Source organism: Ascochyta rabiei, chromosome 10, assembly GCF_004011695.2.
Source record: "Ascochyta rabiei chromosome 10, complete sequence".
In the NCBI taxonomy this organism is placed as follows: domain Eukaryota; kingdom Fungi; phylum Ascomycota; class Dothideomycetes; order Pleosporales; family Didymellaceae; genus Ascochyta; species Ascochyta rabiei.
Window position 1 is genome coordinate 24,103 of NC_082414.1, and position 18,792 is coordinate 42,894.

General features: G+C 47.6%; 4 protein-coding genes across 4 annotated transcripts, besides 17 other annotated features; 2 read left to right on the forward strand and 2 right to left on the reverse strand.

The window, feature by feature from the left end:
- Window positions 1–1,378: part of a mobile genetic element that runs on past the window's edge.
- Window positions 1–1,821: part of a mobile genetic element that runs on past the window's edge.
- EKO05_0006141 (uncharacterized protein) lies at window positions 461–649 on the forward strand (the record flags this gene model as incomplete). Its single annotated transcript, XM_059636743.1, has 1 exon — window positions 461–649. One exon carries the CDS (start codon window positions 461–463, stop codon window positions 647–649), a length of 189 nt encoding a protein of 62 aa, XP_059492726.1.
- Window positions 1,127–1,378: a long terminal repeat.
- Window positions 1,379–1,382: a direct repeat.
- Window positions 1,822–1,941: a dispersed repeat.
- Window positions 1,942–2,081: 140 nt separating this feature from the next.
- Window positions 2,082–9,305: a mobile genetic element.
- EKO05_0006142 (uncharacterized protein) lies at window positions 5,655–6,203 on the reverse strand (the record flags this gene model as incomplete). Its single annotated transcript, XM_038947616.1, has 1 exon — window positions 5,655–6,203. One exon carries the CDS (start codon window positions 6,201–6,203, stop codon window positions 5,655–5,657), a length of 549 nt encoding a protein of 182 aa, XP_038792301.1.
- Window positions 6,024–6,066: a tandem repeat.
- Window positions 6,381–6,584, reverse strand: EKO05_0006143 (uncharacterized protein; the record flags this gene model as incomplete). Its single annotated transcript, XM_038944582.2, has 1 exon — window positions 6,381–6,584. One exon carries the CDS (start codon window positions 6,582–6,584, stop codon window positions 6,381–6,383), a length of 204 nt encoding a protein of 67 aa, XP_038792302.2.
- On the forward strand, window positions 8,060–9,142 carry EKO05_0006144 (uncharacterized protein; the record flags this gene model as incomplete). The annotated part of the gene is made up of 2 exons (XM_059636744.1): window positions 8,060–8,499; window positions 8,527–9,142. The coding sequence occupies 2 exons, from the start codon at window positions 8,060–8,062 to the stop codon at window positions 9,140–9,142; spliced, it is 1,056 nt and encodes a 351-aa protein (XP_059492727.1).
- Window positions 9,261–9,314: a tandem repeat.
- Window positions 9,315–9,544: 230 nt separating this feature from the next.
- Window positions 9,545–10,867: a mobile genetic element.
- Window positions 10,866–11,686: a mobile genetic element.
- Window positions 11,645–18,790: a mobile genetic element.
- Window positions 11,677–11,680: a direct repeat.
- Window positions 11,681–11,836: a long terminal repeat.
- Window positions 11,681–18,790: a mobile genetic element.
- Window positions 18,630–18,790: a long terminal repeat.
- Window positions 18,791–18,792: part of a mobile genetic element that runs on past the window's edge.
- Window positions 18,791–18,792: part of a direct repeat that runs on past the window's edge.

Sequence of the window (18,792 nt, forward strand, 5' to 3'; positions counted from 1 at the left end):
TCACGGGCCCACCGCCTACCCCTCTTTCTCCCTCACCCTCTTTCTCCTCAACCACCCTCTTCTCCTTAACTCCCATCTCCTTTCTCCTTCTTTTACTTTTAACTCGACACTTACTTTTTCCTATTATTAACTTTCCCTTCCCTCCTCACTGCTCTCTTGTGACACCTGACGGGCCCACCACCCACCCCTCTCTTGCGCGTCACGGCCTTTTTAGTTTGCGGGCGCGTCTCTCTAACGCACAATATGCCCTGTGCACTCTTAGGCGGGTTTCCGTCATACCCCCTACCAGTTGCCGGCCTGCAAATGCGGGTAACCCTAACCCTAACCTCAACCTGTGTCTGGTCCTAAACCCAACTTCACTTATCTAACGTCTTTGTTACGCTTACTCTCTTGTAACGCCTTACAGGCCCCTCTTTGGTTCTTCTCCCCTAAACGCTGTCTCAATCGTTTCTACAGTTTAATGCTGTGCTCTTCTGCTTTTAACAACGGATCTGCTTACTCTGTTAACCTTCTTGCTGGTTACCCGGCCTTTTACGGGCTGTTTGCTGTTGTCTCTTACTGGTCACAGGTCATGCTCCTCGACTGCCCGCCTTCCCTCCCTCTCCACCCTTTCGCCTTTCTCCAACAGTCTCGACCACGCTTCTGTTAACACTTGCTGCACTCTCAGACGGGTATCTGCTACACCCCTGTTACGCGTCACTAACGCACCAGTTACGGGGGCCTCTTCACGGGTTACGGACCTCTCTACGGGCTCGGGGGCACCTCTACAGGTTGTACGCCTTACTGTCAGCCTCTTCTTGTTCTGTGCTATTGTTAACTACTTCGCTCGGCGTCCTTGTAATACATTATCACGGCTTACCTCTCTACTGCTTTGCTATGTTAACCTCTCGATGATACCTCATCACAGCTTCGTTGCCTACCTCTTCTCTTTTCTTAACTACTGCGCTTCTTGTGCCTCCCCACAGGCCTTCCGCCCCCCCCTTCTACTTCACTGCTGCGCTCGGCTTCTTTGTGACACCTTACGGGCCCACCGCCCACCCTCTTCTCCCTTCTTCTCAGCGACCCTCTCTTAAAACACCCACGGGCCCACCGCCCACCCCTTCTTCTACCCTCTTCTCTCCCTTATCCCTTGCTCGTGATACCTTATCACGGCCCCACCCACCTCCCCTCTTTCTCCTTCACCCTCTACCGCCCCGCCCGACTGCTTTGTGACACCTGACGGGCCCACCGCCCACCCTTCTCTTACGCACTACAACATCTACAGGATTAGGAATGCCTTTCTAGCTGCGGCACTACAATCAGGTTTGCTAAACTTCCCCTAACTACTGTTCTATCTTGTGACAATACTCTCTAAACGCCCAAAAACCTTTTTAAATGCCTCCTCCTCTCTATATCTTACTTTTCCCTAATTTTCGTTGTCTTGATCCTGCGCTTTCTTTTTAATACAAACGGCTGCTTTAGGTTAGGGACTTACTTACTTTTGGGTGCTCTTCCTGGTTTACAGGCTCTTTCTGGGCTGTGCGCTGTTCTTAAATGATTGGCTCTTACTACTTGGGGGCACTAATGTGGACTCCCTTAGCTTGCAGGGACCACTTTCGGGCCACTTAGGGGGACTACTTTCGGGCCACTTAGGGGAACTACTTAGGAACCACTTAGATTGGGGGACCTACTCAGGTTGGACGTGCCACTTAGGTAGGGCAACTACTTAGGTTAACGCACTACTTGTGGAACTACTTAGGGAACCACTTGTGGACCTACTTAGGCTAGGGGACTACTAGGCAACCACTTGGGTTGGCGGACCACTTTGGGAACCACTTGGGATACTACGCGGGTTGATGCTTACTACGCGGGTTGATGCTTACTACGCAGGTTAATGCTTACTACGCGGGTTAATGCTGACTATGCGGGTTGGTGCTGACTACGTGGGTTGGGGGATCCGCATGGGTTGGGGGCTCTACTTAGGTTGGGGGGGCTCTACATAGGTTGGGGGATCCGCATAGGTTGGGGGCTCTACTTAGGTTGGGGGGCTTTACTTGGGTTGGGGGCTTTACTTAGGTTGGGGGATCCGCATAGGTTGGGGGGAACTACTCAGGTTGGTGGCTGTCTCTTGCGGGCGTCTGTGTTCTTCTACATGCTGTTGCTTGCTTAACCAAACCACGTATAACCCTAACCCTATCCTGACATACGTCCCAGCCCCCACCGCAGCTCTAACACCTCTACTTGTCTCTGCTGCCCTCTTTACTTATGCTCTCTGCGCTTGTGTGCGCTTCTGCTCCTTTGTCTGTCTTATTAATAATCTGCTTGCCGTAAACGCCGGTAACTCTACCTTAATTTGCGTCCAGACTGGAACTTAACCCTAATGCTAACTTGCGTCCGGGCCCGACCGCAACTCTACTACCCTGACTTCCGTCCCAGCCTGAACCTAACTCGGCTGCACCGCTTCTATGAATCGTAAGCGGAAATTCTTTTATTTGCTACTACTGCATCTACTGCGTCTACTCAGCTAACAACCGCGTAATCTAACAAAATTCCTTAACTAAATTGTTGCTCTCCACGTTGTCTAGCGGCTGCTTCTTCCCTAAATATTCGATTAACATCCTACCCGGTCCTGCATCGTCCACCCCAAGCTCCGCTAATTAGACCTGCTATTAGGCATTTGCCTCTGTGTAACCAAATACTATGCCTATTAACCCTGCGCTTAATACCCCAGTGTACTGACAAGTTCTGTCCTCTACTTGTTAATATCGCCCCTCCCCGTTCGGTTCCCAGCTATTGCAAATCTCCTGCGGCACGCCACCGCACGGGAAACAGCCTGAAAACATGTTGAACCGAACTTGATCATCCATCCTCTGTACCATCTCTTTTGCTTTTTTACTTTCTGCCCTCTAACACTGCTGTATGTTGTGTCCGCTCTGCGCGTTGCCTGCTCCCTTGCATATCCTGCATCGATTCGCCTACTACGCTAACTGCCTGCGCACCCACTCTATATCGGCAAACTCTTGCTGTCGATGCTCCGTCAACGTCTGCCACAGCCCCCGACGCGCCTGCTCCTGCTGCCGAAACACCTGCTGCACCTCTTCTCGCTCGGCTTTAACAACGTCTATCTCGTCCCAATCGTTGTTCTCTGGCTCGCTCTCTTCTTCTGTTTCTTCCTCTACTACCTCCTCCAGCTGCCCGTCTATCCCTCGACACACGTCGCACATCTCCTTGTTGTCCTCCTCTCTACACCCTGCTTGATCCTTCCTCCCATCCAAATACCCGTCCAACACTTCCCTCCTGCAGCCAACTGCCCTGCTCTCGCCACCTTCCACATACTCCCTCACCATCTGCTGCTCAGCTTCTGTCCTGTTGTTATTAGTGCGTTGTTTCCTATCCTAAACAATTAAAACCGCCTCGCTTTGCAACCCGTCCTGGCCTGCCCTGCCGCTCTCTTGTGCGTAATCTAACATAGTGAACGGCTAATTAATGTGAATAATGCACTGTACATCCGGTATGTCCACGCCTATCCCTAACGCGCTCGTTGCTACAATCACGCGCTGCTTACCTGCCATGAAGTCTGCTAACATGGCTGGCTTGCCTATAGCATCCGCGTGATACGCGTAACAATCTAATTGCTCTGCTATCGCCTTTACCTTCAGCTTTAAGTTGCTGTACACAATAAGCTTACCTGTCCTGTACTTCTACATCTTCTGCCGCACCATCTTAACAACCATCAACTCAACGTCCTTCTTCTTCGCAGACTGGCTGATCTGGATGGTCTGATACGCCACGTTTGTCCTAGTAGTTAGTTGTCTAAACATCTTGACCTGCTTCTGCTTGTAATGCATTCGTCAATACAGCTCGTCTTCTTCTGTCAGCAGCAACGTTGCTGTTAACAGCACCATCTGCGTCTCAGCTGCTGCCAGCCTGCCGAGCTGTTGCATCTGCTTGCGGAACGTGTAGCAACGGTTCAACACAATGTGACACTCGTTAATCACGATGCGGTCCAGCTGCCGCGTCGCTCGCAGCCGGTTCAAAAACGTCGCGAACGCTTCTCCTACTGCCGACTCAGGCGTTACAAACACAATGGCTGCTGCGTCAGGCAGGCAGCGACTCTGCCACTCGGCACACGATATCCCCAGCTCCTTGCATCGCCACATCATGTTACTACGCAGCAAAACCAACGGCACAACGACGACCGTTGTTCTGCCTTGCTCTGCCCACGCTGGCAACATAAACAGCATGCTCTTGCCTGCGCCAGTCGGCATTACGGCCACGACGGGGCTCTTGCCAGCAATGATCGCCTTAATCGCCTCCTTCTGCACGCCTCTGAATTTGGCTTTCTTGCCCTTTATTTGCTTAAGTTGCGCTGCCGGGTCTATCTTCCTCAGCCGCTCCAGCCGCTCTATCCTCGCCTCGTCGGCCTCGCTCTTGAACGGCGCCTTCTTCTGCTTCTTAACGTCTGCCACTGCGTCTACGGCAGACTAGAAACCTAAAAACCGGTGCCAATTGGTGCTTAAGTTGCAGAACAGCTGCCGCCTGTCTGCTGTAACGCCTGCTATCTCTATAATCCCGCGCGTGTATACCATGCCGGCTACGTACGCGCTGTGGCTGGCCTGCTTGTCCTGGATGTTGGCGAGCATATTCTCCTCATTCCACTCCTCGTTCTCCTCTCCCTCCTCTGCTCGAAATGCCGACGATGGCCGCAAAAACCTCCGGCTGATGCTGATGGCAATCTCACGGTATGCTGCAATCGTCAACTCTTGCTTTAAACCTACTCTGCTTTCACGCTTCAGTATTTCACAAAATTGGTCGCTTGTCCACTTCTGTCTGCTGGGGTCCGCTGGCCACATGTGTGATGATATTGCCTCTTTCTCCTACACCATCGCCTCTAACTGCTGCTGAAACGGCAACACTAACCACATGTAATACACCACCAGCTCGCCTACCTCGCGCGGCAAGTACCAGTAAATAATCTTAACATTGCTGCTTACAGCATACCCCTTGTAGTACCACGTAATAAACGCAACTATGCCGTCCTTAATAAAAATGTTTCAGTGGCCCCCCTTGATGGTGTTGCTGTGTTGAACGCTGCCTAACTCTGGCTACCTTGCGGGTTGCCCTTCTGCCATGTGCACTAACGCGGCCAGCTTCTCTTAAAACGCAATTACTTGATCCATGTACCGCTCCACCTCTTTCTAGTCGATGCCTGAACAGGTTCCTGGCTTAATGAACCTTTCCCTGACGCTGTTGTCCTGGCCTACCTGCTCAAACAACCACTTTTCCCTATCTACAGGCATGCGCGTGCAGTGGTCCTGCAAAAAGTTCCACCCTGGCCGCTTATTAGTCGGGTTGTCGCGCAGCTGCTCCCATGGGATTAGGGGCACTTGACCTGCTGTCTGCTCGCCGCAAAACAGCAACTCCTCCACTAGCAGCTGCTTGGCCTCAGCCTGCATACTGTGCACTATGCCGCAGAACTAGGCTATAGTGAAGTGCAAGTTCTTATACAGCAGCTTATCCTTCCCTATCCACTTAATATGGCTGCGCGACGTAGTGTTATAGTGCACCTTCAGCCCGTACGTGCGTAAGTCAAGCATCTACTACATTAGGCTGTGGCTCCCTCGCACTATAAACCTGTCCATCATCTGCTGCACAAACTCTAAGCAGCCTTTAGGTTAACGCTGACTAGGGGGGCTACTGCCGCTGTCGCTCCCCCCGTACGCGCTATTGTTGTCGAACGCCTGCTCTTTAAACAGCTCAGACAGCTCTAGTGCGTGCTGCACAACCATGAAACAGGTGATTTTAATTACGGACAACAAGATTAGCAGGTACAGCTCAGGGCCCTTCCAGCCATCTTCCTTAACGCCGAGCACGGCTAACGCGCACACCATCGCGCAATCGTACTCCTTGCAGCAGATAGTCTGTTTGAGCAACGCAATGCAAAAGTCCAAGCACGCTTTTTTAATCGGCCTCAGCTTTGCGTGCTTGGGCTCATTGTTGCGTTCGGACGGGTCCTGCTCGTCGTCAAGCTTATCGATCATTATCTCGTCCTCCTCTTCCTCCCCGTCCTCGTCCTGGTCCTCGTCCGCTATCTCCATCTCTGCCCCGCCTACGTCTCTCTCTGCCTGCTCGATCAACGCCTCCCACGCCTCGCGCTGCTGCTGCGTGAAGCAGTACTTGGGGCTCTTCCAGCAGTGCTCCCTCTGCGTCTGTGCAAAAAACATCAGTATCTGCTTCTATAGACGTGACTGCTCTTTAATCAACTTCTTGTCCATATACGCCTGCAGCAGCGTGTACCTAGTCTAATGCTTCTCTATACAAATGGCTTCCATATGCACAAATATGCCTGTCTGCTTAATAACAGACGTCTGGCTTACGCAGGCCAGTCCATCCATTGCGCTCTAAATCGCAGCCTTAACAGGCTCCTTATCTTTCTCTGGGTCTATGTTAGGCTCCTTAATGCTTGCTAGCAATTTGGTACGATCTAGTTTGTTCAAGTACAGCAGCCACCCAGTCCGCTCCAGCCATAGGGCTGCCTCGTCCTTCTCCCTGTCTTCGATCGTTGTCTTCGTCTGGTTCTTGACGTTGGCCCACGTCTTGGCCATCTCCTCGCCTACACGCGCCCACGCTGCCTCGCCCTTAATAGGGACAGGCTGCGGACCGCTGTCTAGGGTGTGACGCACCTCGAAGTACTGTAATCTGTGCCGGCTGCCAAAAAGTCGCTGGCAGTGTACGCGCTTGCAGCCATCTTCGAGCTGGGCCTGTAACGCCTTTGCCTGGGTTCGGCTGGGGCGTCTGCATTTCTTTCTAGCTGACCACCCATGTGTCGTACGCTAATGTTCTTTCAGCATCTTTAGGCTGCAGAACACTAGTTAGCATGTCTCTGGTTTGAGTTAACACAGCAGCCCGTTGTCGAATACGGGCAGCTGGGGGATCGCCTGCACGCTGTTGCTGGGTATCTCTAACTCCGTAGGGTACTGTAGCAAGCCTGCCCACTGACGTACAGCTTCCCCAACCGCCTTAACGCTTTTAAGTGACTTCTTGTGCTGTTTGTGCAAGTGGCTCTTGATCTGATCTGGCTATACTGCGTATCGGCACGCTCTGCACACTGCGACCTGGTACTCAGCCAAGTGCTTAAAATACGGATTCTTGACTTCTTCTGCCGACATGTTAGTGGCTTGGTTCTTGCTTGATCCAACGCTGCAGTCGCTGTTCTTATCGCTGGGTTATGTTGAGTTTCGCACCCCAGCTTGTGCGCCCGCTTATGTTGTACAGGCTGATCTCCGTTCAGTCTGTTACCCTAGTCAGGGGCTTAACCCAACAAATCTCTTTCTTCTTCTGCTGTATCTCCTACATTAATAAACAAACAGTTATGTCACCATCTAATCTACCCTAGATCTCCGCGTTGGAAGATGCCGCCGAGCAATTCGATGGTGGGCCCCGGAGCTTCCCGCTAGCCAGCGAGTCGAGCTTTGCCTACAGGCTCGCATACAACCCGCCAAACCTAGACTACTAAAAGCTGTTTTAGAGCAAGGCAACTGTCTTAGACTCGCAGCGTGATGCTCTATTCCGCCCGCACAGCGCAGGCTGGCTGATTCCGGCCGAGACAAGTGTCTGCAAGCCTGTCTTTGTTGCCCACTCTGTGCTGTCAGCGATATGGCTGTTAAAGGAGACGCTTGCTAAGGACGCGCTGCCTGCTGATGCTTGGGCCCGGCTGGTCTCTGCAGCGCAGGATCTTGCTAGCAGCCCGAGCGACAGCTTCTAGAAGGAACCCCCTTTAGCGCAGCAGCCCCGCGATTCCCTACTACCGTCGACAAAGCGCGCTGCTGCATCCAGCTCAGCGCGGCCGTCCAAGCGCCTCCGACGAGCCAGCGAGTCTCCCAGTCCTGCGACGCCGCTGGAAGCAGAGGACGAAGCGGAGGAACCTGAGCAGCTTGCGCCGCCCAGTGAATCTGAGGCGGCTGAGGACCCTAAACAGCCTGTCCGTGGACAGGTTGGACACGAGGAACCGCCCCAGATCACGAGCGTCTCTAACAAAAACTGTCGTGCTAAGCGGGAGCGCGCCAGGAAGCTGGAGCTTATGCGAGCGCAGAAGAAACAGGACCTTAGGTTGGTGCTGCCGCCTAAGTCGGCATCCCGCAGGGAACACGGTGCCTATGCCTCCATCTTGCGGCGGGATGAGCTGTTCATCTCTTGGATCCTCAAGCAGCTGGTTGACGACAACGACCTGTACAGCAGTACCGCAACGCCTTACCTGACAGCTTCTGGCATGCTTAAAAAGGCCAACTCCATCGGCAACACTACCTCCCAGGCCTCTGCGGCTGCATTTCTGCGGAGCTGGCGCATACAAGGCTTACCCTTTGCGCAGGAGTCTGTGGAGGATCGCCCGCCTGCTTCCTCGCGCACCCGCTGGTCGCTGTCGCAGAAGAATAGCTCCTCGACTGTGCCAAAGAGCGCGCTCGCCTCCGCCTGGAGCCTGTGCGATCGCTACGAGCAGGAGTTAGATATTATCTATATTAAGTACCGCTAGGCTATAGCTTTCCTCAGCAAGGCGTACACTAAGAGGATAGACCAGATTAAGGAGCAAGACGTTGCCCGCAGCAGCGATGCTAAGAACCGAGGCAGCAGGGGCAAAGTCAGCTCTGAGGCCATAGACGCCCTGCTGCTGTCCGCTACTGCCATGTCGGGGCGTCAGCAGCGTCAGCGATTCAAGAAGCAGCTGCACCAAGCGCTCCGCTGGTACGAAGCAGCCAAGCAGCTGGGCTGGGGCATGCTCTGCCTGATGCTGCACGACATTATCTCTAACTTGTGGGTAGAGAACAATCTCCGCGTCCCCTTCTGGCATATCTGGCTTAAGTTGGTTATAGAGGTGAATCTGGAGGCCTATAAAGCAAGCATGGCCTTAGACGCCTGGCTAGGCTCAGAAGGCATCTCTGGCGGATCCATCAGCGAGAAGGCAACGCTGTCGATCGAGGCAGACACGCCGACACCGGCGACGCAAGTAGAGGAGATTAAAGACAGCGAGATGGAAGATGGCGAAGACACCAAGAACGGCGACAACAACGGCGCTGAGGATGCGCCGTCTCAAGGACCCGCTAAGAGCCCTGCGCCCGCCCGTCCGATGCGCCAGCTTACCTTAATTAAGCTGTGTAAGCCTTTTTAAGGCAAATAGCATACTACAATTTTTTATTCTGTGCTATGCAGTAAGTGTGTTACTTTCTTATGTTAGTGTTTATAGAGTTGTTCTGTTGTAGTAATGCGGCGGGGCCTGGTCCTCCGCGCACTAGCCTAACCCTGACCAACCCCAACTACAAGCACCAACCCTAACACTACCAACCAAGTAGACAATGATGCTGGGGGTTGCATAGATAACAGAGTTGAGTGCTGCGAGACTAGTGTCTACGTTTTAGCTCGAACGGACTTAAAAATGGAATTCCAATGTACAACTGAATAGTATTCCAGCGTACGTTGTGACTGAAAATACGCTAGTGTCCTGTAGCTGTTGTCACTAACAAAACCAAAGCTATAACTCCAGTGAAGGTACACTGCAACTACCCATTTGGGATAGGGTTTTTATATTCCCCTCTAACCTAGAGTTACTAAATTAGCGCTTCTGTAGTCCTTTATTAGTTGTCTTGCCCTTAGCTAGAGTCTTCTTAGGTAGCTGTTAGCTATACTAACCTAGTCTCTAGTTAATAATATTAGCTTATTCCTCTACCTTTAGGATTATGTCTCTTTAATTATAGAGGATAAGGAATAAGTCCTTTTATATACTAGAGAGCAGTGCAGTAATATATTTTAGAACTTAAAGCTCTAGCGTATATAAGTTGCCTAGTTTCTCCTATAGTAGACGTATAAAGTCTAATAGATCTATAGGGGACTAAGAATTCTGCTGCTTATATTACTTTAAGCATTTATATACTACTTACTTATATTTAGCTAGCGTTCCTAGAGCATCTAGTATAATTCTTTTTAGCTCTTACTACGTTAGTTTCTAGGTTAGCTAACTACAGTAGTTAGTTGTGCAGTAGGCCTGCTACAACGTCTTTAGGTTCTCTAAGAGGTACCTTACGCTAAAGTTAATCTTTTATTCCTCTGTAAGGAAATTCACTAGAGATTAGAGGAAGTATCCCTTATAATCTCTCTTCTAATAGTTGTATTTAGCATAGTTGCGCTTTATATACTTCTATAGGGGTTTAGGTTATAGAAGATTTATAGATAGGGAAGATTATAGTTTCTCTACCCCTTCTAGTACTTTTTAGAAAGATAGGATTATTGCTAGATCTTCTTTATTGTATTTGCGTCTAAGTTTACAAAGAAAGGAAAGTTCCTCTTAGTCTTTTGTCTCTTACAACTATTTGCGTAAGTTTTCTAACTCCTGTTATTAATTACCTACTTCTAGGCTATTCTAGCCTTCTCTGGCTAAAGCTGCCCTACAGATACGAATTCTAGGGTAAGGTGTACTACCTAGAGGACCTACAGATCCTCTTAAGGCACTATAGACACTTAGTGTCTATTAAGGTATCTCCTTATCTGCAGAAGGAGGTGTTACCTTACGCTCTACCAGCTCTTGTACAGGTAGGTTATCTTAGTCCCTCTCTAAAGACAGTAAGCCTAGATAATTTAGTTTAAGACTTATAGTAGCTTAAGTCTATCTTTAATTATAATATAAGAGTAATTAGAATGTAAAAAGTGTATAAAGCAATTATAAGGGAGGATAGAGTTAAAGAGGATAGTAGGTGTATTAAGGTACGTAGTGTGTAGTAACAAGACTAATTACTAGAGTATTAGCAAAAACCTCTAACACCTTTATATAGTCTGGGCTGGCTAGCCCTATAGTAGCTCGCTAAGACAGGCAGAGGTACCCCTAGGCCCAGCGCCTAACACTAGCTATTACAGTCTAGTAGTCTAGGTTAAACTTTACACTCTATAATAGATACATCTAAACAAACGTATAAGAAACAATAACAGTAGAAAGGAAGCTTCTAAATAGCCACGCTCTGCCTACCTCAATCCTAATAGGCGAATTTTATACCTATCACCCTTAGTAGGACCCTACTATAACTACTATAACACTAAAAGCTAGTAGTTTTATTACCTAGATAGAAGAGTAAAACCTAGAGCTACTAAACAACCCTAGCACAGGCACCTTCTACCAGCTAAACATAAGCAGGGAAAGTGTTCTAGACCTTACCTTTGCTACACACAGGCTTATAAGCTAGATAGAAGACTAGCAAACCCTAGTAGGTATAGGCTTAGACCACCTAGGCATCCTGTTTATAATTACAACGCCTAGAAAACAGCTTCTAAACAACCCTACTCCTTAGTTCAACACTAAGAAGGCAGACTAGGACCTATTTTAGAAGGAGCTAGTAAAGGAATTAGCAAAAAGCCCTGCTCTTAATACTACATGCCCTAGACACTCTACTAGCACACCCCTACTTCTTATCTAAGGAGAGGACAGAGAGCTAGAGAAGCAGCTTAAAGCAATAGGGAAGGAGCTTACTATATTAATAACAAATACAGCTAAAACTATAATCCTACAAAGCTCTACTAGTGCAAGAAGTAAACTGTGGTAGAACCTAGACCTAAAAATACTTAGGACAAACATGCTTAACAAACAACGCCACCTACAGAGAGAACTAGTAACTAGCCCTACAAACACCTATATATGGAAAAGAGACTACCTAATTACTAGAAACTGTTAAGGGCTAGCCTTAGGGTGGGATGCAATAAGGGTTAATATGGTATTGTATCTCTTAAGGAGGTAACACGTTGCGTGTTCTTCTAATATGTCTGTAGGGCACGTAACCATCCCATCTTGCTTAAGGCTTAGACAAGGTCTAAGCCTATAACATACCTCCTTTCCCTATCTCTTCCTAGCTAAGTGTATTTTGCTAGGTCCTTTCTGCGTTTTGCGTGGACTGGCAGGCGCTAGTGGCAGGTAAAACCTAGAGCTAGTTGTGGTTGCGTAAGGGCCCGCCTCTTAGTAGGTTAGCTGTTAGTCTAGTCTGTAGTTTACCTGGGGTAGTCCCTACGCGCACCTAGGTTGTTTTTATTTTACCTAGCGCACCTTCCCTTGTTGGACGCTGTACTACTCCCTGCTCTTACCTAACCTGCCTATGTTATACCTACCTGTCTTTCTGTACCTACCTGTCTAGTTTAAACAATATATCTGTTATTGCGCCTAGCTCTAGTTACTAGGCTACTAGTTATAGGGCTAGTAGTCCCCCTAGTAGAGGCAGTTATAGCCTGCTATATCCCCTTCTATCTGCCTATAACATTCCCCTAGTATTTTATAACAGTTATCTAGATTTTTAATTGTAGAAACTAACTGTGTCTATAGAGAGCCTGCTGTTGCTGCATTAGTAACTATAAGGTTAAGGGTAACTCTAAGGACAAGGACTTGGTCCCTGTCCCTGCCCGCGCCGTCCCCTACCACCCCTGCCGCCAGCTTACTATCCTTACTAGCTGGCCTAGTAAGTGTCTTACGTCTGTTATAGGCCTGCTACTGGCTAATTCTATCTACAGCTAACTGCCTCTCTAGTGCTAGCAAGACCTGCTGTACCTGCGCTAAGCGCTGCCGCGTTTGTTATTAAGACAACAGTCTTTTTACTACTAATACAGAGCTCTACTACACCTAGCGCAACTTTAAGAGGTACATCTAGGTATATAGCTTTATCTTAGGTCTATGTCTATAGCTAATAGTTGTTAAGGCGTCTGTGCAGGGTAGCAACGTCCACGTTAATATGCCTAGAACCTAGGGCGTTAATAGTAACAAGGCTAACTAGGGCAGGTAGCCTACCTTTGTCTGTAAGTGTCCTGCCTGCTGCTGTAAGGGGCGTTTTACTAATCTGCTGTGTACTGTTTAGGTGCCTACTATAAGCTCTACTAAGCCTACAAGTCTACCCTTAACCTAGCCTATGCTAACCCCTTGCTGGCTAAGCAGCTAACCTCTTCTTATGTTGCCTGTTCCCCCCCTAAGCCTAGTGCGCAGATCGCGCTGCCTACTACGCCTTTGTCCAGCTGTTGGAGTATTAACTAGTTTAATACCTACTTTTAACAGTTTACGTCTACTGTAGGGATAGCTATTAAGACGTAGACTAAGCGCATAAACCAGTTTAAGGAGGTCTAGGCCTGTACTACTGTAAGTCTTCTGCCTATATTAAGAGTGTAGCTAATCTGCCCTAAAGGAGGCTGTTAACTAGGTTAAGCGCTTGCTTACTACGCCCTGCTGCTGCCTAGAGTACACGTTGTTATCCTGCCTGTCCTGCTACCTGCGCTCTACCTCCCCTGCTAAGCACTACCCTTCCCCCTGCTAGATCTGCTTACCCCCCTGCTAAGTCTGCTCGCCCCTCTGCTGCTACTGCTTGCCCTCCCTATTAGAGCCGCGCACCCTACGTTGTGGCACTGCAGTGCCTACCTCTTGCTCCTCAGCCTAGTTGCAACAGGCCTGCAGCATCTCTGTTAGTAACAAGGAGGAGGACAAGGAAGAGGACAACTATAAGCAGGACTGCCGCTGCTGTATAGCGCGCAATTAGGCCCTAGACACAGCTGCCTCTGCCTGCTGTTCCCTGTCTAACAAGACTATCTTTTAAGAACTAAGTTCCTGCGTTAGCAGCTAGTAGAGTGTAAGAAGTGGTGTTGTACTGTTGCTGTGGGGGTCCTAAGCTCTCCTGCGCTAGGCACTAGGCCTAGCGCAGCATCTCCTAATAGGACCCCTTAAGGGTTATTATAAAATAATAAAAGTTCTTCCTACCTTAACCTACCTCTTATGTTCTATGTGTGCTGCTGTAAAGGCCTTCTAGGCTATTGTATCCTATAATGCGTCTAGAGGCTCCTACGTTAGCTTTGTGTATCCTTTCTATTTAACTAGGACCTGTAACTTGTTCTGTCCTTAGGCCTTCTTCTTTTTTAGGATTACCTCCACCTCCTATTTGGCTAGGGTTGGATTGTCCTCCTCTAGGACAACTAGTGGGCCTAGTCTACTTTTCTGCAGGCGCTGTGTTAGTAGCAGGTTAGAAGCTATACGTTCTAGTAGGTCTACGTGCACTGTCTTATAGAGGTTGCCTAGCAAATCTAGGGTAATAGTTAAAGGGGTGGGAACTGCAACTACTGTGTACTGGGCTTATAACTAATTAAGCTTCTAGCTTAGCCTGTTAGTTTTTACGTTGTAGAGGGAAAACTATACCCTATCTCCTACGTAGTACCACTCTGCAGGCCTATAGCTATAGTCTGTTATGTCCTAGGTGCGTTGTTATACCTATACTATAGCTACCTAGGTAAGCTCTATACCCCGCTAGAGGTAGTCTAGGAAGTAGACTGCCTGTCCCTGTAGTGTGTTCTAGCTAATAGTTAGGAGCACTATTGTCTGCAGGAGGTCCACATTATAGCTGTAGAGGAGCAGGTTAGAACTAACCCTAGTAACTAAAGAATTGCAATTGTTAAGAGCTAGTTAGCAGGCTAGAAGGTAGTTAGGCTAGTTATCCTGTTTAAAGGTAACTATAACCTATAGGACTGCCTACACCTCTTAGTTGGCCTACTCTGTCCCTCTGTCTATCTAGGGGTAATAGGCTGTAGAGAGCAGCTAGTCTACCCCTACAAGGCTACATAGCGTTGTCTAAAAATGTCCTAGCTATTCTAAGCCGCAATCTAAGATATAGAGCTAGGAAAGCCTTAGAACTACTACTACGTGTTGTAGAAGACCTTAGCGCAATATTCTATAGTTATAGAAGTTATTGCCTTAAGCTGCACATACTTAGAGAGGTAATCTGTAATAACTAGGAGATAGCGCAGTGCATCCTTATTAGCCTAAGAAAGGTTAACTATAAAGTCTATTAAAATCTAGAACTAAAAACAGTTAGTAATAGGCAATAGCTAGAGTAAGCCCTACTATTAGTGCTGTAACATATATACGCTGTAACAGTAGCAGTTACAGATATAACGCTAAACGTCCTATAACATCCCCTCCTAGTAGAAGTTACGTCTAACGATGTGGAATGTGGCGTTAGCACCTAGATAGCCTGTTAGGTTAGATTTGTATGCCCTCTAGATTATTGTAGTTATAAGTGGCTTCTAACGCAGAACCTACGTAACCCTACGCTACAGCAGCGTGCTGTAAGCACTAAGCGCGCAATCTGCAATTTGCTAAGTAGTCTTAGCCTTAGGAGGGAACTAGTAGGCCTTATTATAGATAGTGGACAGGCGTGCTATATGCCCTGCGTCCTGCTAGACACCTTTATCCTATAGTAATTGCATATGCGCGTTAATAAAAAGTAGGGGCATACTAGGGCCTAGTGTACTAATTATTAACACTAAAACTAGGGTTATTATCCTATAGACCCCCCCTAACCTCCTATTATAGTCCTTTTCCTAGCAGCTTAGCGCATCTAGTTAGGCTGCTAGGCGTCCTAGGCAGAAGCAAAGGTAGAAACGGAACTTTAACAGCTCCTCCGCCTATTAGTGCTGCCTCTTACTTACCCTGCGCGCTGTAGTAAAGTACTAGAGGTTCTTATAGTTGGTTAGGATAGTAAACAGCCTGGCAACAGACCCTAATTTAGCTACCTAGACCCCTAGGCACTTTATAACAGCAGTTAACTCCTTATTATAGATAGTGTAGTTCTATTATTCTATTATAAGTGTAGCAGAGTAATACGCTACTAGGCAAAGCACCTTCCTATGCTATTAAGAAAGGTAGCTGCCTAGCGCCTTGCTAGAGCAGTCTATCTCTAATAGTGTTTCTTACTTAGGGTCCTACTAGGCTAGGACTAGTTCTGTTATAAATGTGTTCTTTAGCTAGTAGAACGCCGCGTCCTCCTCCTGCCCCTACCTAAATAGGATATCCTTCCCTGTAAGTTAATTAAGTAGGGATGTAATATTAGAGAAGGCTGGGATAAAGTCCTAGTAGAAGTTAGCAAACCCTAGGAAACTGCAAACCCTGCGCAAAGACTGTAGAGCTTCCTAATTACAGATGGCCTTAACCTTCTTAGGATTAGAACAAATGTCCTTTCTAGCCTCTATAATATATCCTAGGTAGTGTACTTCCTTAGTTGCAAATACGCACTTCTTAGGATCTAAATGCAGCCCTGCGTTGCGTAGGAGCGTAAGGACTCTGCTGACCTTCCCTAAGTAGTCTGTCCTAGACCTACTACTGTAAACAAGGACATTATCTAGGTATACAGTAGCATAGTCGCCTAATGTCTCCTAAAGCGCGCTGTTAATGTAGCGCTAGAAGGACGCTAGTGCTCTAGCTAGGCTAAACAGACAGACTAGCTACTTAAAGAGCCTAAAACAGGTACAGAACGCGGTGAGGTGCTTGTCTCCTTCTGCAACACAAATCTGGTAAAATGCTAAACAGACATTAACCTTAGAGAACTAGCAGGCACCCCCTAGTGTACGTAACGTCTCCTTAATAAGAGGAAGCAGGTACTAGTTAGCAATTATAATGCTATTAAGTGCGTAATAGTCCACGCACATACGCTACCTGCTAGAGGACTTCTTAACTAGCAGGACTAGGGCCCCTGCTAGGGAAGAAGAGGTGTAGATCTACCCCTTGTCTATAAGTGCTAACACTTGTTTCTGTAGCTTAATTAGCTGGTCCCTTAGCATGTTGTACAGAGGGCCCTAGGGTAGAGGCTTCTCCTTCCTAGACTAGTCGCGTTGTAGTTATATGTGGTGATCTATCTAGCCCCTATGTAGAGGAAGGCTAGAGGCTTTGCTCTTATTAAATAGGTCCTAAAACTAGACTAACTTAGGGGGAAGAGGGTCTACCTCCTCCACCGTCCCTTGCGCTCCCGGGGATTAAACTAAGAGGATTTTAGTAATGTTGTAGAGGCTTGTAGAGACTAACTAGTCCCTAGGTAAGCGCTTCTAGAGCCTATTAGCTAGGGTCTTGTTAAACTTAGTTGCTAACAGGAGGGCTACGTAAACGTTTAATGTACGCTGTAAGGACTTATAGACTATAAGGTTCCCTACCTTTTGTATCCTTAGTGTGCCCTTTTCTGCGTCTAACACCACGCCCTCTTGTTAGAGCCAGGGCTTCCCTAAAATAACATCCTGGCTTAGACCTGGCTACAGCCTGCAAGCGCCACCTGTCTAAGTTATACCTAAATAGGACTAAACAGGAGATTATAGACTTCCTACTAGTGCCTACTACTTACGCTAAGCGTTGTGGCAGCACTTTAATAAAGTCTCCTCCTAAGCGCGCAGTAAAGTTATTGCTTACTGCGCTAAAGCATTTACACTCTAAGTCTACTAGCGTGTTAGCCTAAATTACCCTATTAATAAATAATAGATTGTAGAATAGGGGCTTGTCTATAGAGTCTGTAATGGCTCCCCTAGTAGCCTGCAACGCCCCTGTACTAGTAGTCTCCCCTACTAATATACTTCTACAGCGCTTCTAACTTAGACTTATGTTAGAAGTAGCTAGTTTCCCCTATACAAACTAGCCTCTTTCTTACCTAAGATTATTACTGCCTACACTGTAGTTACTACTGTGTTAGCGCAATCCTAGTAAATGTGTCCCCCTTTGCCGCAACAGGTACATAGGTTGGCCTCCTAGCGTTACTAAAATACCTTATTAGGAACCTACGTAGCCTGGTTAGAAGCAGACTACTTCTAACCCCTATGCTTAGCACTGCTGCTAGTGCGCACTGCAGACATAACTGTTATCTTAACATTACTGTCCTTGTTGCGCTTAGGCAGCGCCTAGGTAGGTCTGTAGGGCAGCTGGTTTTCTATAGCTATAGTTTTAACGTCTATAGTAATAGACTTATACTCTATAACAGCTGCGTTATAATCTATATAAGTTACTCCTTAGTTTATTACTATATTGGGGATGTTTGCGTTTAGGGCCTAGCGGAGCTTTAATAGGCGCTGTTTACTGTCCTAGTAAAGGCTGCTACTTTGCACTAGTAGCTGCTTAAACCAGATAAAAAAGTCTAAGAACAACTTGCTAGGACCCTAATAGACGCTTTCTAGTTTTGCCTAGGCCTGTTCCTAGCTATAGTTGTTGCTGTAGCAGAATTCTAGGTATGCTAGGAAGTCCTCTAGGCTCTACACACCTTAGGTACCCCTAATCTTATAAAACAGAGCTATATCTTATTGCACAGATATGTTAAGCTAGGACTATATAAAGGCAAACATGTCCTGTAGCCTACTAATAAAGAACGCGTCTGCCTGCAGCTTATATTCTATTATAACCTGCTACACCTTAAATAAGGATTTGTCCCTAGTAAAGGCCTTACCTATAGGGAGAGGTTTTCTATAGGCTGCAGACGCCTATATAGGGGCATGTAGGCCTAGGGCAGACGCTGAAAACAGCGCTTTATAAGGTGGGTTAGGGGCTAGGGTAGACGTTAATAGGTACAGCGTTGCGCCTAAGGAGGACAATAGAACTGTAGACGCAGGTCTAGTATAGGCGTTAGCTATTTGTGCTAGGGACTCTATAAACGCGCGTATATTAGAGTTATTGCGCTTAAGCAATGCTATACGCTTGTTAGCAGCTAATAAGGCTTACTGCAAGTTTATTATAAACTGCATCGTCTAGGCTATAAATTCCTAGAGGGTTAATGGGACAGATTTGTCTAAGGGGTTATTCTAGGAGCTGGCTAACATAGTACAAGTGCTAGCTGTTCTCCTAGAAGAAGAGATATAAATGTTAAGGACTAGCCTTAGGGTAGGATGCAATAAGGGTTAATATAGTATTATATCTCTTAAGGAGGTAACATGTTACGTGTCCTTCTAATATGTCTGTGGCGCACGTAACCATCCTGTCTCGCTTAAGGCTTAGACAAGGTCTAAGCCCATAACAGA